At 43.2% G+C, this 21,757-nt stretch overlaps 1 protein-coding gene across 1 annotated transcript; it reads right to left on the bottom strand.

Moving 5' to 3' along the window:
* Window positions 1-443: 443 nt before the first annotated feature.
* LOC142101213 (transcription cofactor vestigial-like protein 4) lies at window positions 444-4,266 on the bottom strand. Its single transcript, XM_075185513.1, has 5 exons — window positions 2,581-4,266; window positions 2,085-2,223; window positions 1,413-1,650; window positions 1,150-1,246; window positions 444-900 (listed from the first exon to the last, which is right to left on the bottom strand). The coding sequence occupies exons 1-5, from the start codon at window positions 2,645-2,647 to the stop codon at window positions 686-688; spliced, it is 756 nt and encodes a 251-aa protein (XP_075041614.1). The 5' UTR covers window positions 2,648-4,266; the 3' UTR covers window positions 444-685.
* Window positions 4,267-21,757: the final 17,491 nt, after the last annotated feature.

Raw genomic sequence — 21,757 nt, 5'->3', positions numbered from 1 at the left:
CATCTGTAATTCTCAAAATAGTATTGATTGATAAGTCCAGACAAAAATTCTATCATTATCCAGACAATGACGGCAATTTTTCAATTTAAAATCTAAAAGGAGGATTTATGTGCCCAATATCACGTATCCATATATATTACTGAACGCGTATAGAAAAATAAAGCACAATTAGATTCTACTTAGAAATAACGTGTATTTTCCCTTTTAAAATGACCACTCAACGTAAAATACAAGTTGTTTTATATAAAAGTGCTAATATGTGTAAAAAAAATCAGGCTCTTGACATTATCATCTAATAAAGTCTCAATGTTATTAGTACTTCTTCTATATAAGCCAATTTGTATTGTATATTTGTTTAAAACTGCGCTTAATAGGTTCACATCATTCCTCGTTGATCTGTTGTCGATTGCTTATCGATCTATTGATTTGGATAAAGACTGAGGTGCATCAGAGAAGACGCCAGTTTTATTAAGACATTTGTACACAATCATCCAATATACAATCATTAGATCAAAACGGTCCACTTCCCCCCCCCAAGAGCGATAGCTTTCACCCAGATTCTCCAGACAACGGAGAAATATAAAATATCAATAAATATATATATTACAATGTGAAATAGTCTATAGTGTCTAGTCTCTTGGCAGCGTTCTTGGCGTGCGTCAAGGGTCTGTCGAACTCTGTCAGCTCAGAATCGGCGCTGGGTCGCGCTCTCTGGTCCGGACGCCGAATCCGCCGCCGCTCGGATTAAGAGCCATTTGGAACCCAGGGCTTTAGAGAAGTGATCTTCTACACAGCTGCGGTTAGACTGCGATGGAGGACAACGGACGCTTGGCTGGGTGCTGTAAGATTTGAGGCTCCTTTGGAAATGTTCCTCCACATCGGAACAGGTTCTAGGTGATCCTAAAATTACAAGACAAAAACAATAATAAAATCATTGAGCTGATCAACGCGTCTCAAGAAGTGGTCATCATCTACTGGCCCAGCGACCGCTCTGGTCATTCTATGTTGGCTATTACCTAGAGCTACGACATGTCTAAGTTATGTTGCTACACTTACGTAGAAGGATATAGGTCATAGATATTGGAAAATAGTAGACCTTGTTCTAAACACTAAAGTCATGTCAAGAATACGGAAATATTAATGACTTACGTTGGGTTTCAGAGCTCCGTAGTTGAGTGGTGGTCTCTGTATTTGGGGGGGCTGTTGCTTTAGGTCTCGATACGCATGTGATTACAGAAGGTCTCATCTGAAATTGGATAAGAGAGGGGGGGTTAGGCTGAATGACAAGTTGGTACATGGGAGTCCACAAACAGATTTGGTCAAAGGAACGTAAAGATAGACCAAGATAACAGACATGGAAACACAAGGCTGTAGACCGTACTTGGTCAAGCGGTAGATGTTCTAGAACCCACCTGTTGTAGCATTGCTGAGGACACTACCGGTGGCTTGCTGGTCTTCTCCAATCTCTTTACTAAAGCCAGCGGCTGATCTTCATCCTGCTGGGTCTCGTTTCTCTCCAAGGACTTCCGTTCAGGCATCAACCTTTTCAGAACATGTTCCAAAGTTATGTGAGGACCAAAAGGTGTAGGATGGAGAGCTCCCTGTCTCGTCGCACGCCTCAGATTGCTTGGCGAAGTGGTAGCCCTTTCCCTGTGACAAAACAATGATTTGTTTAGGATATATCCACACCGTCAGTATGTGCAAAAAAAATAAAAAATACTTGTGGAGCAAGAACCTGTTGGGAATTATTTGGAGCGTATTTAAGAACTGAAAATGTTCACGAAAAGAAAGAGACTGTTGGATAAATCGAAACGTATCTGTCAAAAGGGTCCTTGGGTGAGTGCAATGTCCTGCAAATCTCTAGACAGAAGAATAAACTAACTGCTTATGTTTAGTGGAAAAAAGACTCGCTGCAAAACAGCAGCGGAGATTGTGGATGGAATAATAAGTTTACACGGATTCGGTTGTGCACAGGAATGTTACTGTGTGAAATATATACATGCAGCAAGTTTAGATAACAGGACGCCGTGTTGAGGCAGGATTATGCAGGACAGACATTGTATACACTCTAGAATGGTGGTTACCTCCTCTGGTAGCTGGAAGAAAAACATCTCTTCGGAGACTGCAGGGGTTCAGGACTGAGCTTGCGTTTAATGGGGTACACCGGTATTCCGTGGTTTGTTAAGGGGCGCAGCCTGTCCGCATTGCGTGCGCTGTGCTGCCCTGTGATAAAATAAAGATTATTATGAGATGTATGTGACAATACGCTGCAGATAGGGAGACAGATGCAGTTTGATGTACAATAACTTTTGCACAATAAACATCTACAAGCTCTTTGAATGCACTATGGCACTAGACCTCTATTTTGATGTCTGCCCTCCTTGCATTAAAAAGGCAAGCACCAAAAACAACGAAATTTTTTGCAGAATTGCACATATTAATTATATCAAGCAATGGTGATCATTCTGGCTAGTGTAGCCTCTAATATAATGCTATAGGGAGACAGTATAGCAAACTACATAAAAATCCTTTAAATAGCTCCCTCTAGATGCATCATAATCAGCAATAGCAACGACGTACCTTCCAAAATGTAGACTTTAAAACCGCTGGAAATCCCCATAGTGTACTGGAGGCTGGACACGGCCATGCTTGCTGTATTAATCAGTCTGTGATAGTGCTGATTGTGTTGCACATTGCTGGTTTTATATTTACCTGGCTGGGAGAGCAGCCAATGAGGATCAAGCTCATGCTTAGCCCCTCCCCCTCCTTCTCACCTGGATGATTCTCTTTCAATGCATTCTTTACCCCCCTATCGTATCTCTTCATCTCCTTACCTGTGTGTTGTCAGCACCTACTGTGAATTGTCTTTTTGTATTTACTGTCCTGTACATTTATCCATAAACTGCCCAGGAGATGGCATTAGGCGTCCTACGGTTATAATTGTGAATGTCATGCAATAAAGTGACTTAAATCATAAAGAGGTCCATTGAAGGGATTGTAAAAGGGTCTTAGTAACAGGTCATTTCCCCTCTCTCACCTGTATCTGCTGAATGCACAATTATTGCCTATAGGGTGTTACATTTTCACAGGTGTCAATTTTGTCGCGATCTGGATGATATTCAACGTGCCTGCGAAAAAAGTAACGTTAAATCGTTGCGATAAGTAATTTTTCTTGCCGCGATAAGCCGCGTCCACGTTTGATAACACAGTACTTAAACCACGCTTGCTGCATCTTTTCATACATTGCAGCAAGGCTTTGAACGAGACAGGCAGAGCGACTGTCTAGTGGGCTGTCTGTCTAGACAGTCAGAGAAGTGTGTCTGTCTAGAGAAGGGCAGACATAGGAGGTGCCAGGGGGCAGTAAGTGGGATGTCGGGGGACGTATGAGAAGGAACGTCGGGGGGGCTGACAGTAGAGTTATTAAGGGAGGCACGGATTTGGGGTGGTTCTGCGGTGGGACACAGGCCTGTACATGTATGCAGGCTGAGAGCCAGGACATTCCCACATACAATCCTGTTGGTGTACATACCTGTCATTCCTCCGCAGGATCACAAGGTATGCGTAGGAACATGTTTTAGCAAAACATCTATTGTTTGTCTATATTAATGTTACACCACATGACACACAGCTCCCGGGGGGGAGTCTTACTAAGGAGCACAATGTATATCGATAACTAGAATTATATTAAAGACGGTGGCACAGTTTAATTGGTGTTATAACAAGGTTTAGTGACTAGCATAGACCATATCCCAAACCCCAATCACAGCATACCCGTTACACCGCATGGAGCGGACGTTTAATGGGCTACAACAATATTTAGGAGAATGCAGCCTATTATTTCATTAGGATCTTATGACGTCACAGATAATAAGGACACTGTGCATTCCCACTGGAATATATATGGGGTCTGACGGCAGACTATTTCAAGGGTTTTATAGCATTGGTTTAAATTAGAGATGCTCAGGCTCGGTTTCCCGAGAACCGAATATACCCAAACTTAGCAGATCCAAGTACCGATCCGGCTCGGCACCTTCGCGCTTTTTCGGATTTCAAAATTAGGCAAAACGTCATCGTGACGTCGTCGGATCTCATATCTCGCGATTTTTGGATTCCTTTTTAAGATCCCAAATCACGGAGGGTGAGAGGGAGGGCGGATCCCCATTTATCTTTTCTGCCACTGCTGTGTGCCAATGTGTCCTAGATGTGCTAGGAACTGCCGTGTGTTTGTGTCATTGCTCTGTCGCTTACCATCCAGCCAGGTCGCTGCAGTATTTGTCCGAAAGTGTATGAAAATAATATTGTGACCTGTGAGGTGGTCAAAACTGACTGCAAATGACTTGAAATTGGTGTTATTGAGGTTAATAATAATGTAGGAATCAAAAATGAGCAAAATTATGTGATTTTAGCATATTTTAGCAATTTTTCTAACAAAATACAGATCCAAAACCAAAACCAAAACACACAAGGGTGGTTTTGCCAAAACCAAAACACGAAGCTAATCCACATCCAAAACCAAAACCAAAACCACTTCACGGGGTCAGTGAGCATCTCTAGTTTAAATGTGATTTGCCGCAGAACAGGAGGGTGCAAACTGCACCCCGTTATAAATACAGGGGCGATCTCATTGGAAATGAGAGATTCTGGAAAGTCCTTTTTGCGGGAGAGAAAAAAGTTGTGCGGCTTCCCGGTCGTGTTCATGCACCCTTGTAATTATTTTCATTTAAATAATCCCGACAAGCAAAATGAAGTCACGTTTTCCACCTCAGTGCACCCAACCTCCACATAGCCAGGAACGCCAACGATCTATCGTACTCCCTGTAACGCTGACACTCCACAGAGGCAGCCATCTTTACCCACAATTCAGCTCCAGCGCAAATACAAAAGCAGTTACGTCATGTCACAGAGCAACGTTTACACTGTGGGATTCCAAATATAGGAACCTTTTTGGTGTCTATTTTGCACATTTTACCCTTACAGTAAACCACACAAGTGGACTTATCATTTTAACCATCATCACCATATCATCATCAACATTTATTTATATAGCGCCAGCAGATTCCGTTGCGCTTTACAATTGGGAACAAACAATAATAAAACAATACTGGGTAATACATACAGACAGAGAGATAAGAGGGCCCTGCCCGTAAGCTTAATCATATTATTATTATTTGAATAAACGCATTCAGAGGCAGCCAATGATATCCCGAAAGGAATTTGGTTTCCTGTGTGCGTTTCTCACCAAACTCGAGGGGTGCAGAAGGTTTAGAAATCACTATCTGAGTTATCACTTTAGAATAACTCTGGTTACACTGTAGCTAGTCAGGGACAAAACCATGAGTGAGCTGCTTGTGTCTTAAGCTCAGTAGCTGCTTGTCTGGATCCTGGAATGTTGGGGCTTGTTTGGAAAAAGGATAGGTAAATGAAATATGGGAAGCCAAGCACTCTAGGCATTCCTCCCCCCAACCAGCCCCAACATTAAATCAATATCACCCATGTTTAATAATTAGGACAATCTCCCTGAACCCAGCTCTAACATTCAATTAATAGCATTCACATTTAACAAATAGACCTATATCCAGTAACCCTCCTTCTCTCCAAATTCAGTCCCACATTCAATTAATAGTTGCCCAACCACCTCATCATTACATTAACAGCCCCTCACAGTATGTTTCTATTTCCCTCAATAATGTAGATTGGGGTTTACTTTTTTAATGCTGAAATTGACCCCAGACACTTGATCAGATATATACTGCCATGCTGAGTCCCGTTACATAGCTCCGGTCAAACTACGTACAATTCCAATCGGACTGTGAATGGCCAATACAATTATTTGGGCCCCACGCCCCCACCCACTTGAGGACAATTTAATATACATTTACCAAGTTGACCAGGTCTGCCCACTTTACAGGAACATATAGATCTATAAGTGTACCATGCAGAAGTTACTCTGTTTGCAATATATGTAACCTACATATTATCAGTCCCTGCCCCATGGAGCTTACAATCTATATTCCCGACCACACAGACCCACACTAGGGTTAATTCTTCCTACCAGTATGTTTCTGGAGTGCAGGAGGAAACCCAAACACGGGGAGAACATACAAGCGCCACACAGATAGGGTCCTGGCTTAAATTGAACCCATGACCCCAGTGCTGTGAGCAATGCTAACCACTGTGCCACCGTACTGCCCTTCCCCAGAGATCTCTGAACACTGCTCTATTATAGCTGCCCTTTAACAGATAAATATGGATATGTTCTGCGGAGCATCTCTTACATCAGGAGTAGAATCCTTACAGACCTAACATATATGTAGTTTTATGGAAGCATCTGTTCTTCCATTTAATATTGTAATGTAATGGGGTAGACACGCCAGGAGGGGTAAAACAAATGATTGATGATCTAGGCAGGGCCGCCGAGAGGGGGGGGGAGCGGGTACAGTTTACCCGGGCCCGGCCGGGCCGCTGCTAATTAATTTTTTTTTTTTTTAATTTTTCTGTCTTGCGCTTTTTTTTTTAAAACTTTTTTTTTTTTTTTTCCCGCGGGGGGGGGTCTTGGGTTTCTTGGGAGCTGGGAGGAAGAATAAATTAAAAAAAATAAAATAAAATAAATACTCACGTGATCGCGCGGCGCCGTGTCCCTCCTCTCCTCCATTCACACTGACTGCCGGGCGTGACGTCATCAAGTCACGCCTGTCAGTCAGTGAGGAGCGCCGCAGCCAGCAGGAAGAAAGAAGACAGAAGAGGAGACAGAAGAGCAGAAAAGAAAAGAAAGAAGTTGACAAAAGGTAAGTAAAGAAACGGAGAGGCAAGGGGAGGAAAACAGAGAGGGACAGTACTATAAAGAAAGGGGACAGAGAAACAGAGGAGGAAAAAAAGGAGAGAGCCACAGAGGAATAAAAAAAAATTGGGGAAAGAGGAACAGAGGAGGGGAAAAAAAGTGGGAGAGAGGAACAGAGGAGGGAAAAAAAGGAGAGAGCCACAGGGGAATAAAAAAAAAAGTGGGAGAGAGGAACAGAGGAGGAAAAAAAGGAGAGAGCCACAGAGGAATAAAAAAAAATTGGGGAAAGAGGAACAGAGGAGGGGAAAAAAAGTGGGAGAGAGGAACAGAGGAGGGAAAAAAAGGAGAGAGCCACAGGGGAATAAAAAAAAAAGTGGGAGAGAGGAACAGAGGAGGAAAAAAAGGAGAGAGTCACAGAGGAATAAAAAAAATTGGGGAAAGAGGAACAGAGGAGGGGAAAAAAAGTGGGAGAGAGGAACAGAGGAGGGAAAAAAAGGAGAGAGCCACAGGGGAATAAAAAAAAAAGTGGGAGAGAGGAACAGAGGAGGAAAAAAAGGAGAGAGCCACAGAGGAATAAAAAAAAATTGGGGAAAGAGGAACAGAGGAGGGGAAAAAAAGTGGGAGAGAGGAACAGAGGAGGGAAAAAAAGGAGAGAGCCACAGGGGAATAAAAAAAAAAGTGGGAGAGAGGAACAGAGGAGGAAAAAAATGGGAGAGAGGCACAAAGTAAAAAAGAAGGGGGAAAAGCAGCATGGAGGTCGCAGTGTGAGCATAAGGGGGTACAGTGTAGTTGTGATGAAGGGGCACAGTATTGTGTGTGTAATGGCACAGGGGGCTTGTTGCAATGTAGTGTGTGTGAGGTAGGTGGCAGCTAATTAATGGGCGCTATTTTGTTTGTAGGGTGATGGTGAGGCAATTTAATAGTAGGGACTATTAATTTAAGATGGGGTGGTTTGGGGGCTATTGAATCTTGGGGTGAGTTTAGGGAGAATGAGGTCTATTTATTAAATGTGACTATGAATTATTTAATGGCAGTGATGGTTGCGGGAAATAGGTATTGCTGGGGCTGTTTGCAGGAAGGGATATAGGTTTATTTATTAAATGTGAATAGTATTATTTTAATGTTGGGGCTGGAGGAAGGCCTAATTATTAATCGTGGGTGCTATTGATTTAACGCTGGGGCTGGCTGTAATTTTCTAAATGTAGCCATTTTTTTTTCAAAATAGGTCCTTCAACATTTCTGGATCCGGACAAGCCACAACTAAAGAAAGCAGCAGCCACAGGTGGAGAAAGTGAGAAGAACAGGTAGGAGAGAGCAGCACAGTGTGTGAAATGTTGTGATTCTAGTAGGGACAATACCAATTTTTGGTGAATGTTGTGTCCAATGTAAGGTGTAGGCCAAGACTGAACTGTTTGTGTACACACTGCATTGTTTGTATACTACCCTGTGGTGGTAGATGTCCTGAAAGTCAGGAGTGCTTGAACATATGTGACGCTCCGGCTAATTGAGAGCCTAGTGGTTTTTATGTTAGCCACGCCCCAATGGCACGTTTGCCACGCCCCCAAATGCATGACCACACCTCCCCAAAAAATTTTTGGCTAGCCACGCCCCTGAATATATGACCATACACCTAATTTTTTTGCGCCGCCATAAGGCGGCGCAAAAAATTTTTGGGGCTTACTTCACTATGAGGGGGGCCCCATGGATTTGTTGTACCCGGGCCCTGAATTCTTCTTGGCAGCCCTGGATCTAGGTAGACTACAGGAATGTACAAAAGTGGAAGCTGCTCAAATCAATTTATAGGCCATAACAGGTGCTGAAAGGGTGGGGTTCTCCTGCAAGGAACATACACACAACATTTTTTCCCCCAGCACACTGCTATAGCCAGCAACAGATCTGCCATTTCTACTGTAGATAAAAATGCAAAAGTCTTTGTTGCACACATTTGCAAATGTATGTTTAAGCCATCCTGCCACGCCAAGGCGCTTTTGCATATAGGATGGTCCTACTCTAAACAATGAGAGTCCCTATATTTGGGCCATACATATGTGTTTTTAAATTGAGAGCTAACTTACCAAAGAGGTACCCCAGAAGCCTCCAAATAGCAATCCAATGTCAGCACTCCCCCTCAGCTACTGACACCAACATGCCTCTCAGACAAATACAAAAGTGGAAGCTGCTCAAATCAATTTATAGGCCATAACAGGTGCTGAAAGGGTGGGGTTCTCCTGCAAGGAACATACACACAACATTTTTTCCCCCAGCACACTGCTATAGCCAGCAACAGATCTGCCATTTCTACTGTAGATAAAAATGCAAAAGTCTTTGTTGCACACATTTGCAAATGTATGTTTAAGCCATCCTGCCACGCCAAGGCGCTTTTGCATATAGGATGGTCCTACTCTAAACAATGAGAGTCCCTATATTTGGGCCATACATATGTGTTTTTAAATTGAGAGCTAACTTACCAAAGAGGTACCCCAGAAGCCTCCAAATAGCAATCCAATGTCAGCACTCCCCCTCAGCTACTGACACCAACATGCCTCTCAGACAAATACAAAAGTGGAAGCTGCTCAAATCAATTTATAGGCCATAACAGGTGCTGAAAGGGTGGGGTTCTCCTGCAAGGAACATACACACAACATTTTTTCCCCCAGCACACTGCTATAGCCAGCAACAGATCTGCCATTTCTACTGTAGATAAAAATGCAAAAGTCTTTGTTGCACACATTTGCAAATGTATGTTTAAGCCATCCTGCCACGCCAAGGCGCTTTTGCATATAGGATGGTCCTACTCTAAACAATGAGAGTCCCTATATTTGGGCCATACATATGTGTTTTTAAATTGAGAGCTAACTTACCAAAGAGGTACCCCAGAAGCCTCCAAATAGCAATCCAATGTCAGCACTCCCCCTCAGCTACTGACACCAACATGCCTCTCAGACAAATACAAAAGTGGAAGCTGCTCAAATCAATTTATAGGCCATAACAGGTGCTGAAAGGGTGGGGTTCTCCTGCAAGGAACATACACACAACATTTTTTCCCCCAGCACACTGCTATAGCCAGCAACAGATCTGCCATTTCTACTGTAGATAAAAATGCAAAAGTCTTTGTTGCACACATTTGCAAATGTATGTTTAAGCCATCCTGCCACGCCAAGGCGCTTTTGCATATAGGATGGTCCTACTCTAAACAATGAGAGTCCCTATATTTGGGCCATACATATGTGTTTTTAAATTGAGAGCTAACTTACCAAAGAGGTACCCCAGAAGCCTCCAAATAGCAATCCAATGTCAGCACTCCCCCTCAGCTACTGACACCAACATGCCTCTCAGACAAATACAAAAGTGGAAGCTGCTCAAATCAATTTATAGGCCATAACAGGTGCTGAAAGGGTGGGGTTCTCCTGCAAGGAACATACACACAACATTTTTTCCCCCAGCACACTGCTATAGCCAGCAACAGATCTGCCATTTCTACTGTAGATAAAAATGCAAAAGTCTTTGTTGCACACATTTGCAAATGTATGTTTAAGCCATCCTGCCACGCCAAGGCGCTTTTGCATATAGGATGGTCCTACTCTAAACAATGAGAGTCCCTATATTTGGGCCATACATATGTGTTTTTAAATTGAGAGCTAACTTACCAAAGAGGTACCCCAGAAGCCTCCAAATAGCAATCCAATGTCAGCACTCCCCCTCAGCTACTGACACCAACATGCCTCTCAGACAAATACAAAAGTGGAAGCTGCTCAAATCAATTTATAGGCCATAACAGGTGCTGAAAGGGTGGGGTTCTCCTGCAAGGAACATACACACAACATTTTTTCCCCCAGCACACTGCTATAGCCAGCAACAGATCTGCCATTTCTACTGTAGATAAAAATGCAAAAGTCTTTGTTGCACACATTTGCAAATGTATGTTTAAGCCATCCTGCCACGCCAAGGCGCTTTTGCATATAGGATGGTCCTACTCTAAACAATGAGAGTCCCTATATTTGGGCCATACATATGTGTTTTTAAATTGAGAGCTAACTTACCAAAGAGGTACCCCAGAAGCCTCCAAATAGCAATCCAATGTCAGCACTCCCCCTCAGCTACTGACACCAACATGCCTCTCAGACAAATACAAAAGTGGAAGCTGCTCAAATCAATTTATAGGCCATAACAGGTGCTGAAAGGGTGGGGTTCTCCTGCAAGGAACATACACACAACATTTTTTCCCCCAGCACACTGCTATAGCCAGCAACAGATCTGCCATTTCTACTGTAGATAAAAATGCAAAAGTCTTTGTTGCACACATTTGCAAATGTATGTTTAAGCCATCCTGCCACGCCAAGGCGCTTTTGCATATAGGATGGTCCTACTCTAAACAATGAGAGTCCCTATATTTGGGCCATACATATGTGTTTTTAAATTGAGAGCTAACTTACCAAAGAGGTACCCCAGAAGCCTCCAAATAGCAATCCAATGTCAGCACTCCCCCTCAGCTACTGACACCAACATGCCTCTCAGACAAATACAAAAGTGGAAGCTGCTCAAATCAATTTATAGGCCATAACAGGTGCTGAAAGGGTGGGGTTCTCCTGCAAGGAACATACACACAACATTTTTTCCCCCAGCACACTGCTATAGCCAGCAACAGATCTGCCATTTCTACTGTAGATAAAAATGCAAAAGTCTTTGTTGCACACATTTGCAAATGTATGTTTAAGCCATCCTGCCACGCCAAGGCGCTTTTGCATATAGGATGGTCCTACTCTAAACAATGAGAGTCCCTATATTTGGGCCATACATATGTGTTTTTAAATTGAGAGCTAACTTACCAAAGAGGTACCCCAGAAGCCTCCAAATAGCAATCCAATGTCAGCACTCCCCCTCAGCTACTGACACCAACATGCCTCTCAGACAAATACAAAAGTGGAAGCTGCTCAAATCAATTTATAGGCCATAACAGGTGCTGAAAGGGTGGGGTTCTCCTGCAAGGAACATACACACAACATTTTTTCCCCCAGCACACTGCTATAGCCAGCAACAGATCTGCCATTTCTACTGTAGATAAAAATGCAAAAGTCTTTGTTGCACACATTTGCAAATGTATGTTTAAGCCATCCTGCCACGCCAAGGCGCTTTTGCATATAGGATGGTCCTACTCTAAACAATGAGAGTCCCTATATTTGGGCCATACATATGTGTTTTTAAATTGAGAGCTAACTTACCAAAGAGGTACCCCAGAAGCCTCCAAATAGCAATCCAATGTCAGCACTCCCCCTCAGCTACTGACACCAACATGCCTCTCAGACAAATACAAAAGTGGAAGCTGCTCAAATCAATTTATAGGCCATAACAGGTGCTGAAAGGGTGGGGTTCTCCTGCAAGGAACATACACACAACATTTTTTCCCCCAGCACACTGCTATAGCCAGCAACAGATCTGCCATTTCTACTGTAGATAAAAATGCAAAAGTCTTTGTTGCACACATTTGCAAATGTATGTTTAAGCCATCCTGCCACGCCAAGGCGCTTTTGCATATAGGATGGTCCTACTCTAAACAATGAGAGTCCCTATATTTGGGCCATACATATGTGTTTTTAAATTGAGAGCTAACTTACCAAAGAGGTACCCCAGAAGCCTCCAAATAGCAATCCAATGTCAGCACTCCCCCTCAGCTACTGACACCAACATGCCTCTCAGACAAATACAAAAGTGGAAGCTGCTCAAATCAATTTATAGGCCATAACAGGTGCTGAAAGGGTGGGGTTCTCCTGCAAGGAACATACACACAACATTTTTTCCCCCAGCACACTGCTATAGCCAGCAACAGATCTGCCATTTCTACTGTAGATAAAAATGCAAAAGTCTTTGTTGCACACATTTGCAAATGTATGTTTAAGCCATCCTGCCACGCCAAGGCGCTTTTGCATATAGGATGGTCCTACTCTAAACAATGAGAGTCCCTATATTTGGGCCATACATATGTGTTTTTAAATTGAGAGCTAACTTACCAAAGAGGTACCCCAGAAGCCTCCAAATAGCAATCCAATGTCAGCACTCCCCCTCAGCTACTGACACCAACATGCCTCTCAGACAAATACAAAAGTGGAAGCTGCTCAAATCAATTTATAGGCCATAACAGGTGCTGAAAGGGTGGGGTTCTCCTGCAAGGAACATACACACAACATTTTTTCCCCCAGCACACTGCTATAGCCAGCAACAGATCTGCCATTTCTACTGTAGATAAAAATGCAAAAGTCTTTGTTGCACACATTTGCAAATGTATGTTTAAGCCATCCTGCCACGCCAAGGCGCTTTTGCATATAGGATGGTCCTACTCTAAACAATGAGAGTCCCTATATTTGGGCCATACATATGTGTTTTTAAATTGAGAGCTAACTTACCAAAGAGGTACCCCAGAAGCCTCCAAATAGCAATCCAATGTCAGCACTCCCCCTCAGCTACTGACACCAACATGCCTCTCAGACAAATACAAAAGTGGAAGCTGCTCAAATCAATTTATAGGCCATAACAGGTGCTGAAAGGGTGGGGTTCTCCTGCAAGGAACATACACACAACATTTTTTCCCCCAGCACACTGCTATAGCCAGCAACAGATCTGCCATTTCTACTGTAGATAAAAATGCAAAAGTCTTTGTTGCACACATTTGCAAATGTATGTTTAAGCCATCCTGCCACGCCAAGGCGCTTTTGCATATAGGATGGTCCTACTCTAAACAATGAGAGTCCCTATATTTGGGCCATACATATGTGTTTTTAAATTGAGAGCTAACTTACCAAAGAGGTACCCCAGAAGCCTCCAAATAGCAATCCAATGTCAGCACTCCCCCTCAGCTACTGACACCAACATGCCTCTCAGACAAATACAAAAGTGGAAGCTGCTCAAATCAATTTATAGGCCATAACAGGTGCTGAAAGGGTGGGGTTCTCCTGCAAGGAACATACACACAACATTTTTTCCCCCAGCACACTGCTATAGCCAGCAACAGATCTGCCATTTCTACTGTAGATAAAAATGCAAAAGTCTTTGTTGCACACATTTGCAAATGTATGTTTAAGCCATCCTGCCACGCCAAGGCGCTTTTGCATATAGGATGGTCCTACTCTAAACAATGAGAGTCCCTATATTTGGGCCATACATATGTGTTTTTAAATTGAGAGCTAACTTACCAAAGAGGTACCCCAGAAGCCTCCAAATAGCAATCCAATGTCAGCACTCCCCCTCAGCTACTGACACCAACATGCCTCTCAGACAAATACAAAAGTGGAAGCTGCTCAAATCAATTTATAGGCCATAACAGGTGCTGAAAGGGTGGGGTTCTCCTGCAAGGAACATACACACAACATTTTTTCCCCCAGCACACTGCTATAGCCAGCAACAGATCTGCCATTTCTACTGTAGATAAAAATGCAAAAGTCTTTGTTGCACACATTTGCAAATGTATGTTTAAGCCATCCTGCCACGCCAAGGCGCTTTTGCATATAGGATGGTCCTACTCTAAACAATGAGAGTCCCTATATTTGGGCCATACATATGTGTTTTTAAATTGAGAGCTAACTTACCAAAGAGGTACCCCAGAAGCCTCCAAATAGCAATCCAATGTCAGCACTCCCCCTCAGCTACTGACACCAACATGCCTCTCAGACAAATACAAAAGTGGAAGCTGCTCAAATCAATTTATAGGCCATAACAGGTGCTGAAAGGGTGGGGTTCTCCTGCAAGGAACATACACACAACATTTTTTCCCCCAGCACACTGCTATAGCCAGCAACAGATCTGCCATTTCTACTGTAGATAAAAATGCAAAAGTCTTTGTTGCACACATTTGCAAATGTATGTTTAAGCCATCCTGCCACGCCAAGGCGCTTTTGCATATAGGATGGTCCTACTCTAAACAATGAGAGTCCCTATATTTGGGCCATACATATGTGTTTTTAAATTGAGAGCTAACTTACCAAAGAGGTACCCCAGAAGCCTCCAAATAGCAATCCAATGTCAGCACTCCCCCTCAGCTACTGACACCAACATGCCTCTCAGACAAATACAAAAGTGGAAGCTGCTCAAATCAATTTATAGGCCATAACAGGTGCTGAAAGGGTGGGGTTCTCCTGCAAGGAACATACACACAACATTTTTTCCCCCAGCACACTGCTATAGCCAGCAACAGATCTGCCATTTCTACTGTAGATAAAAATGCAAAAGTCTTTGTTGCACACATTTGCAAATGTATGTTTAAGCCATCCTGCCACGCCAAGGCGCTTTTGCATATAGGATGGTCCTACTCTAAACAATGAGAGTCCCTATATTTGGGCCATACATATGTGTTTTTAAATTGAGAGCTAACTTACCAAAGAGGTACCCCAGAAGCCTCCAAATAGCAATCCAATGTCAGCACTCCCCCTCAGCTACTGACACCAACATGCCTCTCAGACAAATACAAAAGTGGAAGCTGCTCAAATCAATTTATAGGCCATAACAGGTGCTGAAAGGGTGGGGTTCTCCTGCAAGGAACATACACACAACATTTTTTCCCCCAGCACACTGCTATAGCCAGCAACAGATCTGCCATTTCTACTGTAGATAAAAATGCAAAAGTCTTTGTTGCACACATTTGCAAATGTATGTTTAAGCCATCCTGCCACGCCAAGGCGCTTTTGCATATAGGATGGTCCTACTCTAAACAATGAGAGTCCCTATATTTGGGCCATACATATGTGTTTTTAAATTGAGAGCTAACTTACCAAAGAGGTACCCCAGAAGCCTCCAAATAGCAATCCAATGTCAGCACTCCCCCTCAGCTACTGACACCAACATGCCTCTCAGACAAATACAAAAGTGGAAGCTGCTCAAATCAATTTATAGGCCATAACAGGTGCTGAAAGGGTGGGGTTCTCCTGCAAGGAACATACACACAACATTTTTTCCCCCAGCACACTGCTATAGCCAGCAACAGATCTGCCATTTCTACTGTAGATAAAAATGCAAAAGTCTTTGTTGCACACATTTGCAAATGTATGTTTAAGCCATCCTGCCACGCCAAGGCGCTTTTGCATATAGGATGGTCCTACTCTAAACAATGAGAGTCCCTATATTTGGGCCATACATATGTGTTTTTAAATTGAGAGCTAACTTACCAAAGAGGTACCCCAGAAGCCTCCAAATAGCAATCCAATGTCAGCACTCCCCCCTCAGCTACTGACACCAACATGCCTCTCAGACAAATACAAAAGTGGAAGCTGCTCAAATCAATTTATAGGCCATAACAGGTGCTGAAAGGGTGGGGTTCTCCTGCAAGGAACATACACACAACATTTTTTCCCCCAGCACACTGCTATAGCCAGCAACAGATCTGCCATTTCTACTGTAGATAAAAATGCAAAAGTCTTTGTTGCACACATTTGCAAATGTATGTTTAAGCCATCCTGCCACGCCAGGCGCTTTTGCATATAGGATGGTCCTACTCTAAACAATGAGAGTCCCTATATTTGGGCCATACATATGTGTTTTTAAATTGAGAGCTAACTTACCAAAGAGGTACCCCAGAAGCCTCCAAATAGCAATCCAATGTCAGCACTCCCCCTCAGCTACTGACACCAACATGCCTCTCAGACAAATACAAAAGTGGAAGCTGCTCAAATCAATTTATAGGCCATAACAGGTGCTGAAAGGGTGGGGTTCTCCTGCAAGGAACATACACACAACATTTTTTCCCCCAGCACACTGCTATAGCCAGCAACAGATCTGCCATTTCTACTGTAGATAAAAATGCAAAAGTCTTTGTTGCACACATTTGCAAATGTATGTTTAAGCCATCCTGCCACGCCAAGGCGCTTTTGCATATAGGATGGTCCTACTCTAAACAATGAGAGTCCCTATATTTGGGCCATACATATGTGTTTTTAAATTGAGAGCTAACTTACCAAAGAGGTACCCCAGAAGCCTCCAAATAGCAATCCAATGTCAGCACTCCCCCTCAGCTACTGACACCAAACATGCCTCTCAGACAAATACAAAAGTGGAAGCTGCTCAAATCAATTTATAGGCCATAACAGGTGCTGAAAAGGGTGGGGTTCTCCTGCAAGGAACATACACACAACATTTTTTCCCCCAGCACACTGGCTATAGCCAGCAACAGATCTGCCATTTCTACTGTAGATAAAAATGCAAAAGTCTTTGTTGCACACATTTGCAAATGTATGTTTAAGCCATCCTGCCCGCCAAGGCGCTTTTGCATATAGGATGGTCCTACTCTAAACAATGAGAGTCCCTATATTTGGGCCATACATATGTGTTTTTAAATGAGAGCTAACTTACCAAAGAGGTACCCCAGAAGCCTCCAAATAGCAATCCAATGTCAGCACTCCCCCTCAGCTACTGACACCAACATGCCTCTCAGACAAATACAAAAGTGGAAGCTGCTCAAATCAATTTATAGGCCATAACAGGTGCTGAAAGGGTGGGGTTCTCCTGCAAGGAACATACACACAACATTTTTTTCCCCCAGCACACTGCTATAGCCAGCAACAGATCTGCCATTTCTACTGTAGATAAAAATGCAAAAGTCTTTGTTGCACACATTTGCAAATGTATGTTTAAGCCATCCTGCCACGCCAAGGCGCTTTTGCATATAGGATGGTCCTACTCTAAACAATGAGAGTCCCTATATTTGGGCCATACATATGTGTTTTTAAATTGAGAGCTAACTTACCAAAGAGGTACCCCAGAAGCCTCCAAATAGCAATCCAATGTCAGCACTCCCCCTCAGCTACTGACACCAACATGCCTCTCAGACAAATACAAAAGTGGAAGCTGCTCAAATCAATTTATAGGCCATAACAGGTGCTGAAAGGGTGGGGTTCTCCTGCAAGGAACATACACACAACATTTTTTCCCCCAGCACACTGCTATAGCCAGCAACAGATCTGCCATTTCTACTGTAGATAAAAATGCAAAAGTCTTTGTTGCACACATTTGCAAATGTATGTTTAAGCCATCCTGCCACGCCAAGGCGCTTTTGCATATAGGATGGTCCTACTCTAAACAATGAGAGTCCCTATATTTGGGCCATACATATGTGTTTTTAAATTGAGAGCTAACTTACCAAAGAGGTACCCCAGAAGCCTCCAAATAGCAATCCAATGTCAGCACTCCCCCTCAGCTACTGACACCAACATGCCTCTCAGACAAATACAAAAGTGGAAGCTGCTCAAATCAATTTATAGGCCATAACAGGTGCTGAAAGGGTGGGGTTCTCCTGCAAGGAACATACACACAACATTTTTTCCCCCAGCACACTGCTATAGCCAGCAACAGATCTGCCATTTCTACTGTAGATAAAATGCAAAAGTCTTTGTTGCACACATTTGCAAATGTATGTTTAAGCCATCCTGCCACGCCAAGGCGCTTTTGCATATAGGATGGTCCTACTCTAAACAATGAGAGTCCTATATTTGGGCCATACATATGTGTTTTTAAATTGAGAGCTAACTTACCAAAGAGGTACCCCAGAAGCCTCCAAATAGCAATCCAATGTCAGCACTCCCCCTCAGCTACTGACACCACATGCCTCTCAGACAAATACAAAAGTGGAAGCTGCTCAAATCAATTTATAGGCCATAACAGGTGCTGAAAGGGTGGGGTTCTCCTGCAAGGAACATACACACAACATTTTTTCCCCCAGCACACTGCTATAGCCAGCAACAGATCTGCCATTTCTACTGTAGATAAAAATGCAAAAGTCCTTTGTTTGCAACACATTTGCAAATGTATGTTTAAGCCATCCTGCCACGCCAAGGCGCTTTTGCATATAGGATGGTCCCTACTCTAAACAATGAGAGTCCCTATATTTGGGCCATACATATGTGTTTTTAAATTGAGAGCTAACTTACCAAAGAGGTACCCCAGAAGCCTCCAAATAGCAATCCAATGTCAGCACTCCCCCTCAGCTACTGACACCAACATGCCTCTCAGACAAATACAAAAGTGGAAGCTGCTCAAATCAATTTATAGGCCATAACAGGTGCTGAAAGGGTGGGTTCTCCTGCAAGGAACATACACACAACATTTTTTCCCCCAGCACACTGCTATAGCCAGCAACAGATCTGCCATTTCTACTGTAGATAAAAAATGCAAAAGTCTTTGTTGCACACATTTGCAAATGTATGTTTAAAGCCATCCTGCCACGCCAAGGCGCTTTTCGCATATAGGATGGTCCTACTCTAAACAATGAGAGTCCCTATATTTGGGCCATACATATGTGTTTTTAAATTGAGAGCTAACTTACCAAAGAGGTACCCCAGAAGCCTCCAAATAGCAATCCAATGTCAGCACTCCCCCCTCAGCTACTGACACCAACATGCCTCTCAGACAAATTACAAAAGTGGAAGCTGCTCAAATCAATTTATAGGCCATAACAAGGTGCTGAAAGGGTGGGGTTCTCCTGCAAGGAACATACACACAACATTTTTTCCCCCAGCACACTGCTATAGCCAGCAACAGATCTGCCATTTCTACTGTAGATAAAAATGCAAAAGTCTTTGTTGCACACATTTGCAAATGTATGTTTAAGCCATCCTGCCACGCCAAGGCGCTTTCGCATATAGGATGGTCCTACTCTAAACAATGAGAGTCCCTATATTTGGGCCATACATATGTGTTTTTAAATTGAGAGCTAACTTACCAAAGAGGTACCCCAGAAGCCTCCAAATAGCAATCCAATGTCAGCACTCCCCCTCAGCTACTGACACCAACATGCCTCTCAGACAAATACAAAAGTGGAAGCTGCTCAAATCAATTTATAGGCCATAACAGGTGCTGAAAGGGTGGGGTTCTCCTGCAAGGAACATACACACAACATTTTTTCCCCCAGCACACTGCTATAGCCAGCAACAGATCTGCCATTTCTACTGTAGATAAAAATGCAAAAGTCTTTGTTGCACACATTTGCAAATGTATGTTTAAGCCATCCTGCCACGCCAAGGCGCTTTTGCATATAGGATGGTCCTACTCTAAACAATGAGAGTCCCTATATTTGGGCCATACATATGTGTTTTTAAATTGAGAGCTAACTTACCAAAGAGGTACCCCAGAAGCCTCCAAATAGCAATCCAATGTCAGCACTCCCCCTCAGCTACTGACACCAACATGCCTCTCAGACAAATACAAAAGTGGAAGCTGCTCAAATCAATTTATAGGCCATAACAGGTGCTGAAAGGGGTGGGGTTCTCCTGCAAGGAACATACACACAACTTTTTTTCCCCCAGCACACTGCTATAGCCAGCAACAGATCTGCCATTTCTACTGTAGATAAAAATGCAAAAGTCTTTGTTGCACACAATTTGCAAATGTATGTTTAAGCCATCCTGCCACGCCAAGGCGCTTTTGCATATAGGATGGTCCTACTCTAAACAATGAGAGTCCCTATATTTGGGCCATACATATGTGTTTTTAAATTGAGAGCTAACTTACCAAAGAGGTACCCCAGAAGCCTCCAAATAGCAATCCAATGTCAGCACTCCCCCTCAGCTACTGACACCAACATGCCTCTCAGACAAATACAAAAGTGGAAGCTGCTCAAATCAATTTATAGGCCATAACAGGTGCTGAAAGGGTGGGGTTCTCCTGCAAGGAACATACACACAACATTTTTTCCCCCAGCACACTGCTATAGCCAGCAACAGATCTGCCATTTCTACTGTAGATAAAAATGCAAAAGTCTTTGTTGCACACATTTGCAAATGTATGTTTAAGCCATCCTGCCACGCCAAGGCGCTTTTGCATATAGGATGGTCCTACTCTAAACAATGAGAGTCCCTATATTTGGGCCATACATATGTGTTTTTAAATTGAGAGCTAACTTACCAAAGAGGTACCCCAGAAGCCTCCAAATAGCAATCCAATGTCAGCACTCCCCCTCAGCTACTGACACCAACATGCCTCTCAGACAAATACAAAAGTGGAAGCTGCTCAAATCAATTTATAGGCCATAACAGGTGCTGAAAGGGTGGGGGTTCTCCTGCAAGGAACATACACACACAACATTTTTTCCCCCAGCACACTGCTATAGCCAGCAACAGATCTGCCATTTCTACTGTAGATAAAAATGCAAAAGTCTTTGTTGCACACATTTGCAAATGTATGTTTAAGCCATCCTGCCACGCCAAGGCGCTTTTGCATATAGGATGGTCCTACTCTAAACAATGAGAGTCCCTATATTTGGGCCATACTTATGTGTTTTTAAATTGAGAGCTAACTTACCAAAGAGGTACCCCAGAAGCCTCCAAATAGCAATCCAATGTCAGCACTCCCCCCTCAGCTACTGACACCAACATGCCTCTCAGACAAATAACAAAAGTGGAAGCAGCTCAAATCAATTTATAGGCCACTAACAGGTGCTGAAAGGGTGGGGTTCTCCTGCAAGGAACATACACACAACATTTTTTCCCCCCAGCACACTGCTATAGCCAGCAACAGATCTGCCATTTCTACTGTAGATAAAAATGCAAAAGTCTTTGTTGCACACATTTGCAAATGTATGTTTAAGCCATCCTGCCACGCCAAGGGCGCTTTTGCATATAGGATGGTCCTACTCTAAACAATGAGAGTCCCTATATTTGGGCCATACATATGTGTTTTTAAATTGAGAGCTAACTTACCAAAGAGGTACCCCAGAAGCCTCCAAATAGCAATCCAATGTCAGCACTCTCCCCTCAGCTACTGACACCAACATGCCTCTCAGACAAATACAAAAGTGGAAGCTGCTCAAATCAATTTATAGGCCATAACAGGTGCTGAAAGGGGTGTGGTTCTCCTGCAAGGAACATACACACAACATTTTTTCCCCCAGCACACTGCTATAGCCAGCAACAGATCTGCCATTTCTACTGTAGATAAAAATGCAAAAGTCTTTGTTGCACACATTTGCAAATGTATGTTAAGCCATCCTGCCACGCCAAGCGCTTTTGA

The sequence above is a fragment of the Mixophyes fleayi genome, chromosome 9 (assembly GCF_038048845.1).
Source record: "Mixophyes fleayi isolate aMixFle1 chromosome 9, aMixFle1.hap1, whole genome shotgun sequence".
Taxonomy (NCBI): Eukaryota; Metazoa; Chordata; class Amphibia; order Anura; family Limnodynastidae; genus Mixophyes; species Mixophyes fleayi.
Note: the sequence above shows the minus strand (reverse complement) of the source record. Positions and strands in the feature narration are given on the sequence as shown.

Excerpts from the sequence above, each read along its gene's own strand:
- LOC142101213 (XM_075185513.1), bottom strand. The coding sequence starts at position 2,647 with ATGGCCGTGTCCAGCCTCCAGTACACTATGGGGATTTCCAGCGGTTTT. Across the intron at positions 2,224-2,580 it reads TAAAGTCTACATTTTGGAAG|GGCAGCACAGCGCACGCAAT; the intron begins GTACGTCGTTGC and ends ATTTTATCACAG. Across the intron at positions 901-1,149 it reads ACGGAGCTCTGAAACCCAAC|GATCACCTAGAACCTGTTCC; the intron begins GTAAGTCATTAA and ends TTGTAATTTTAG.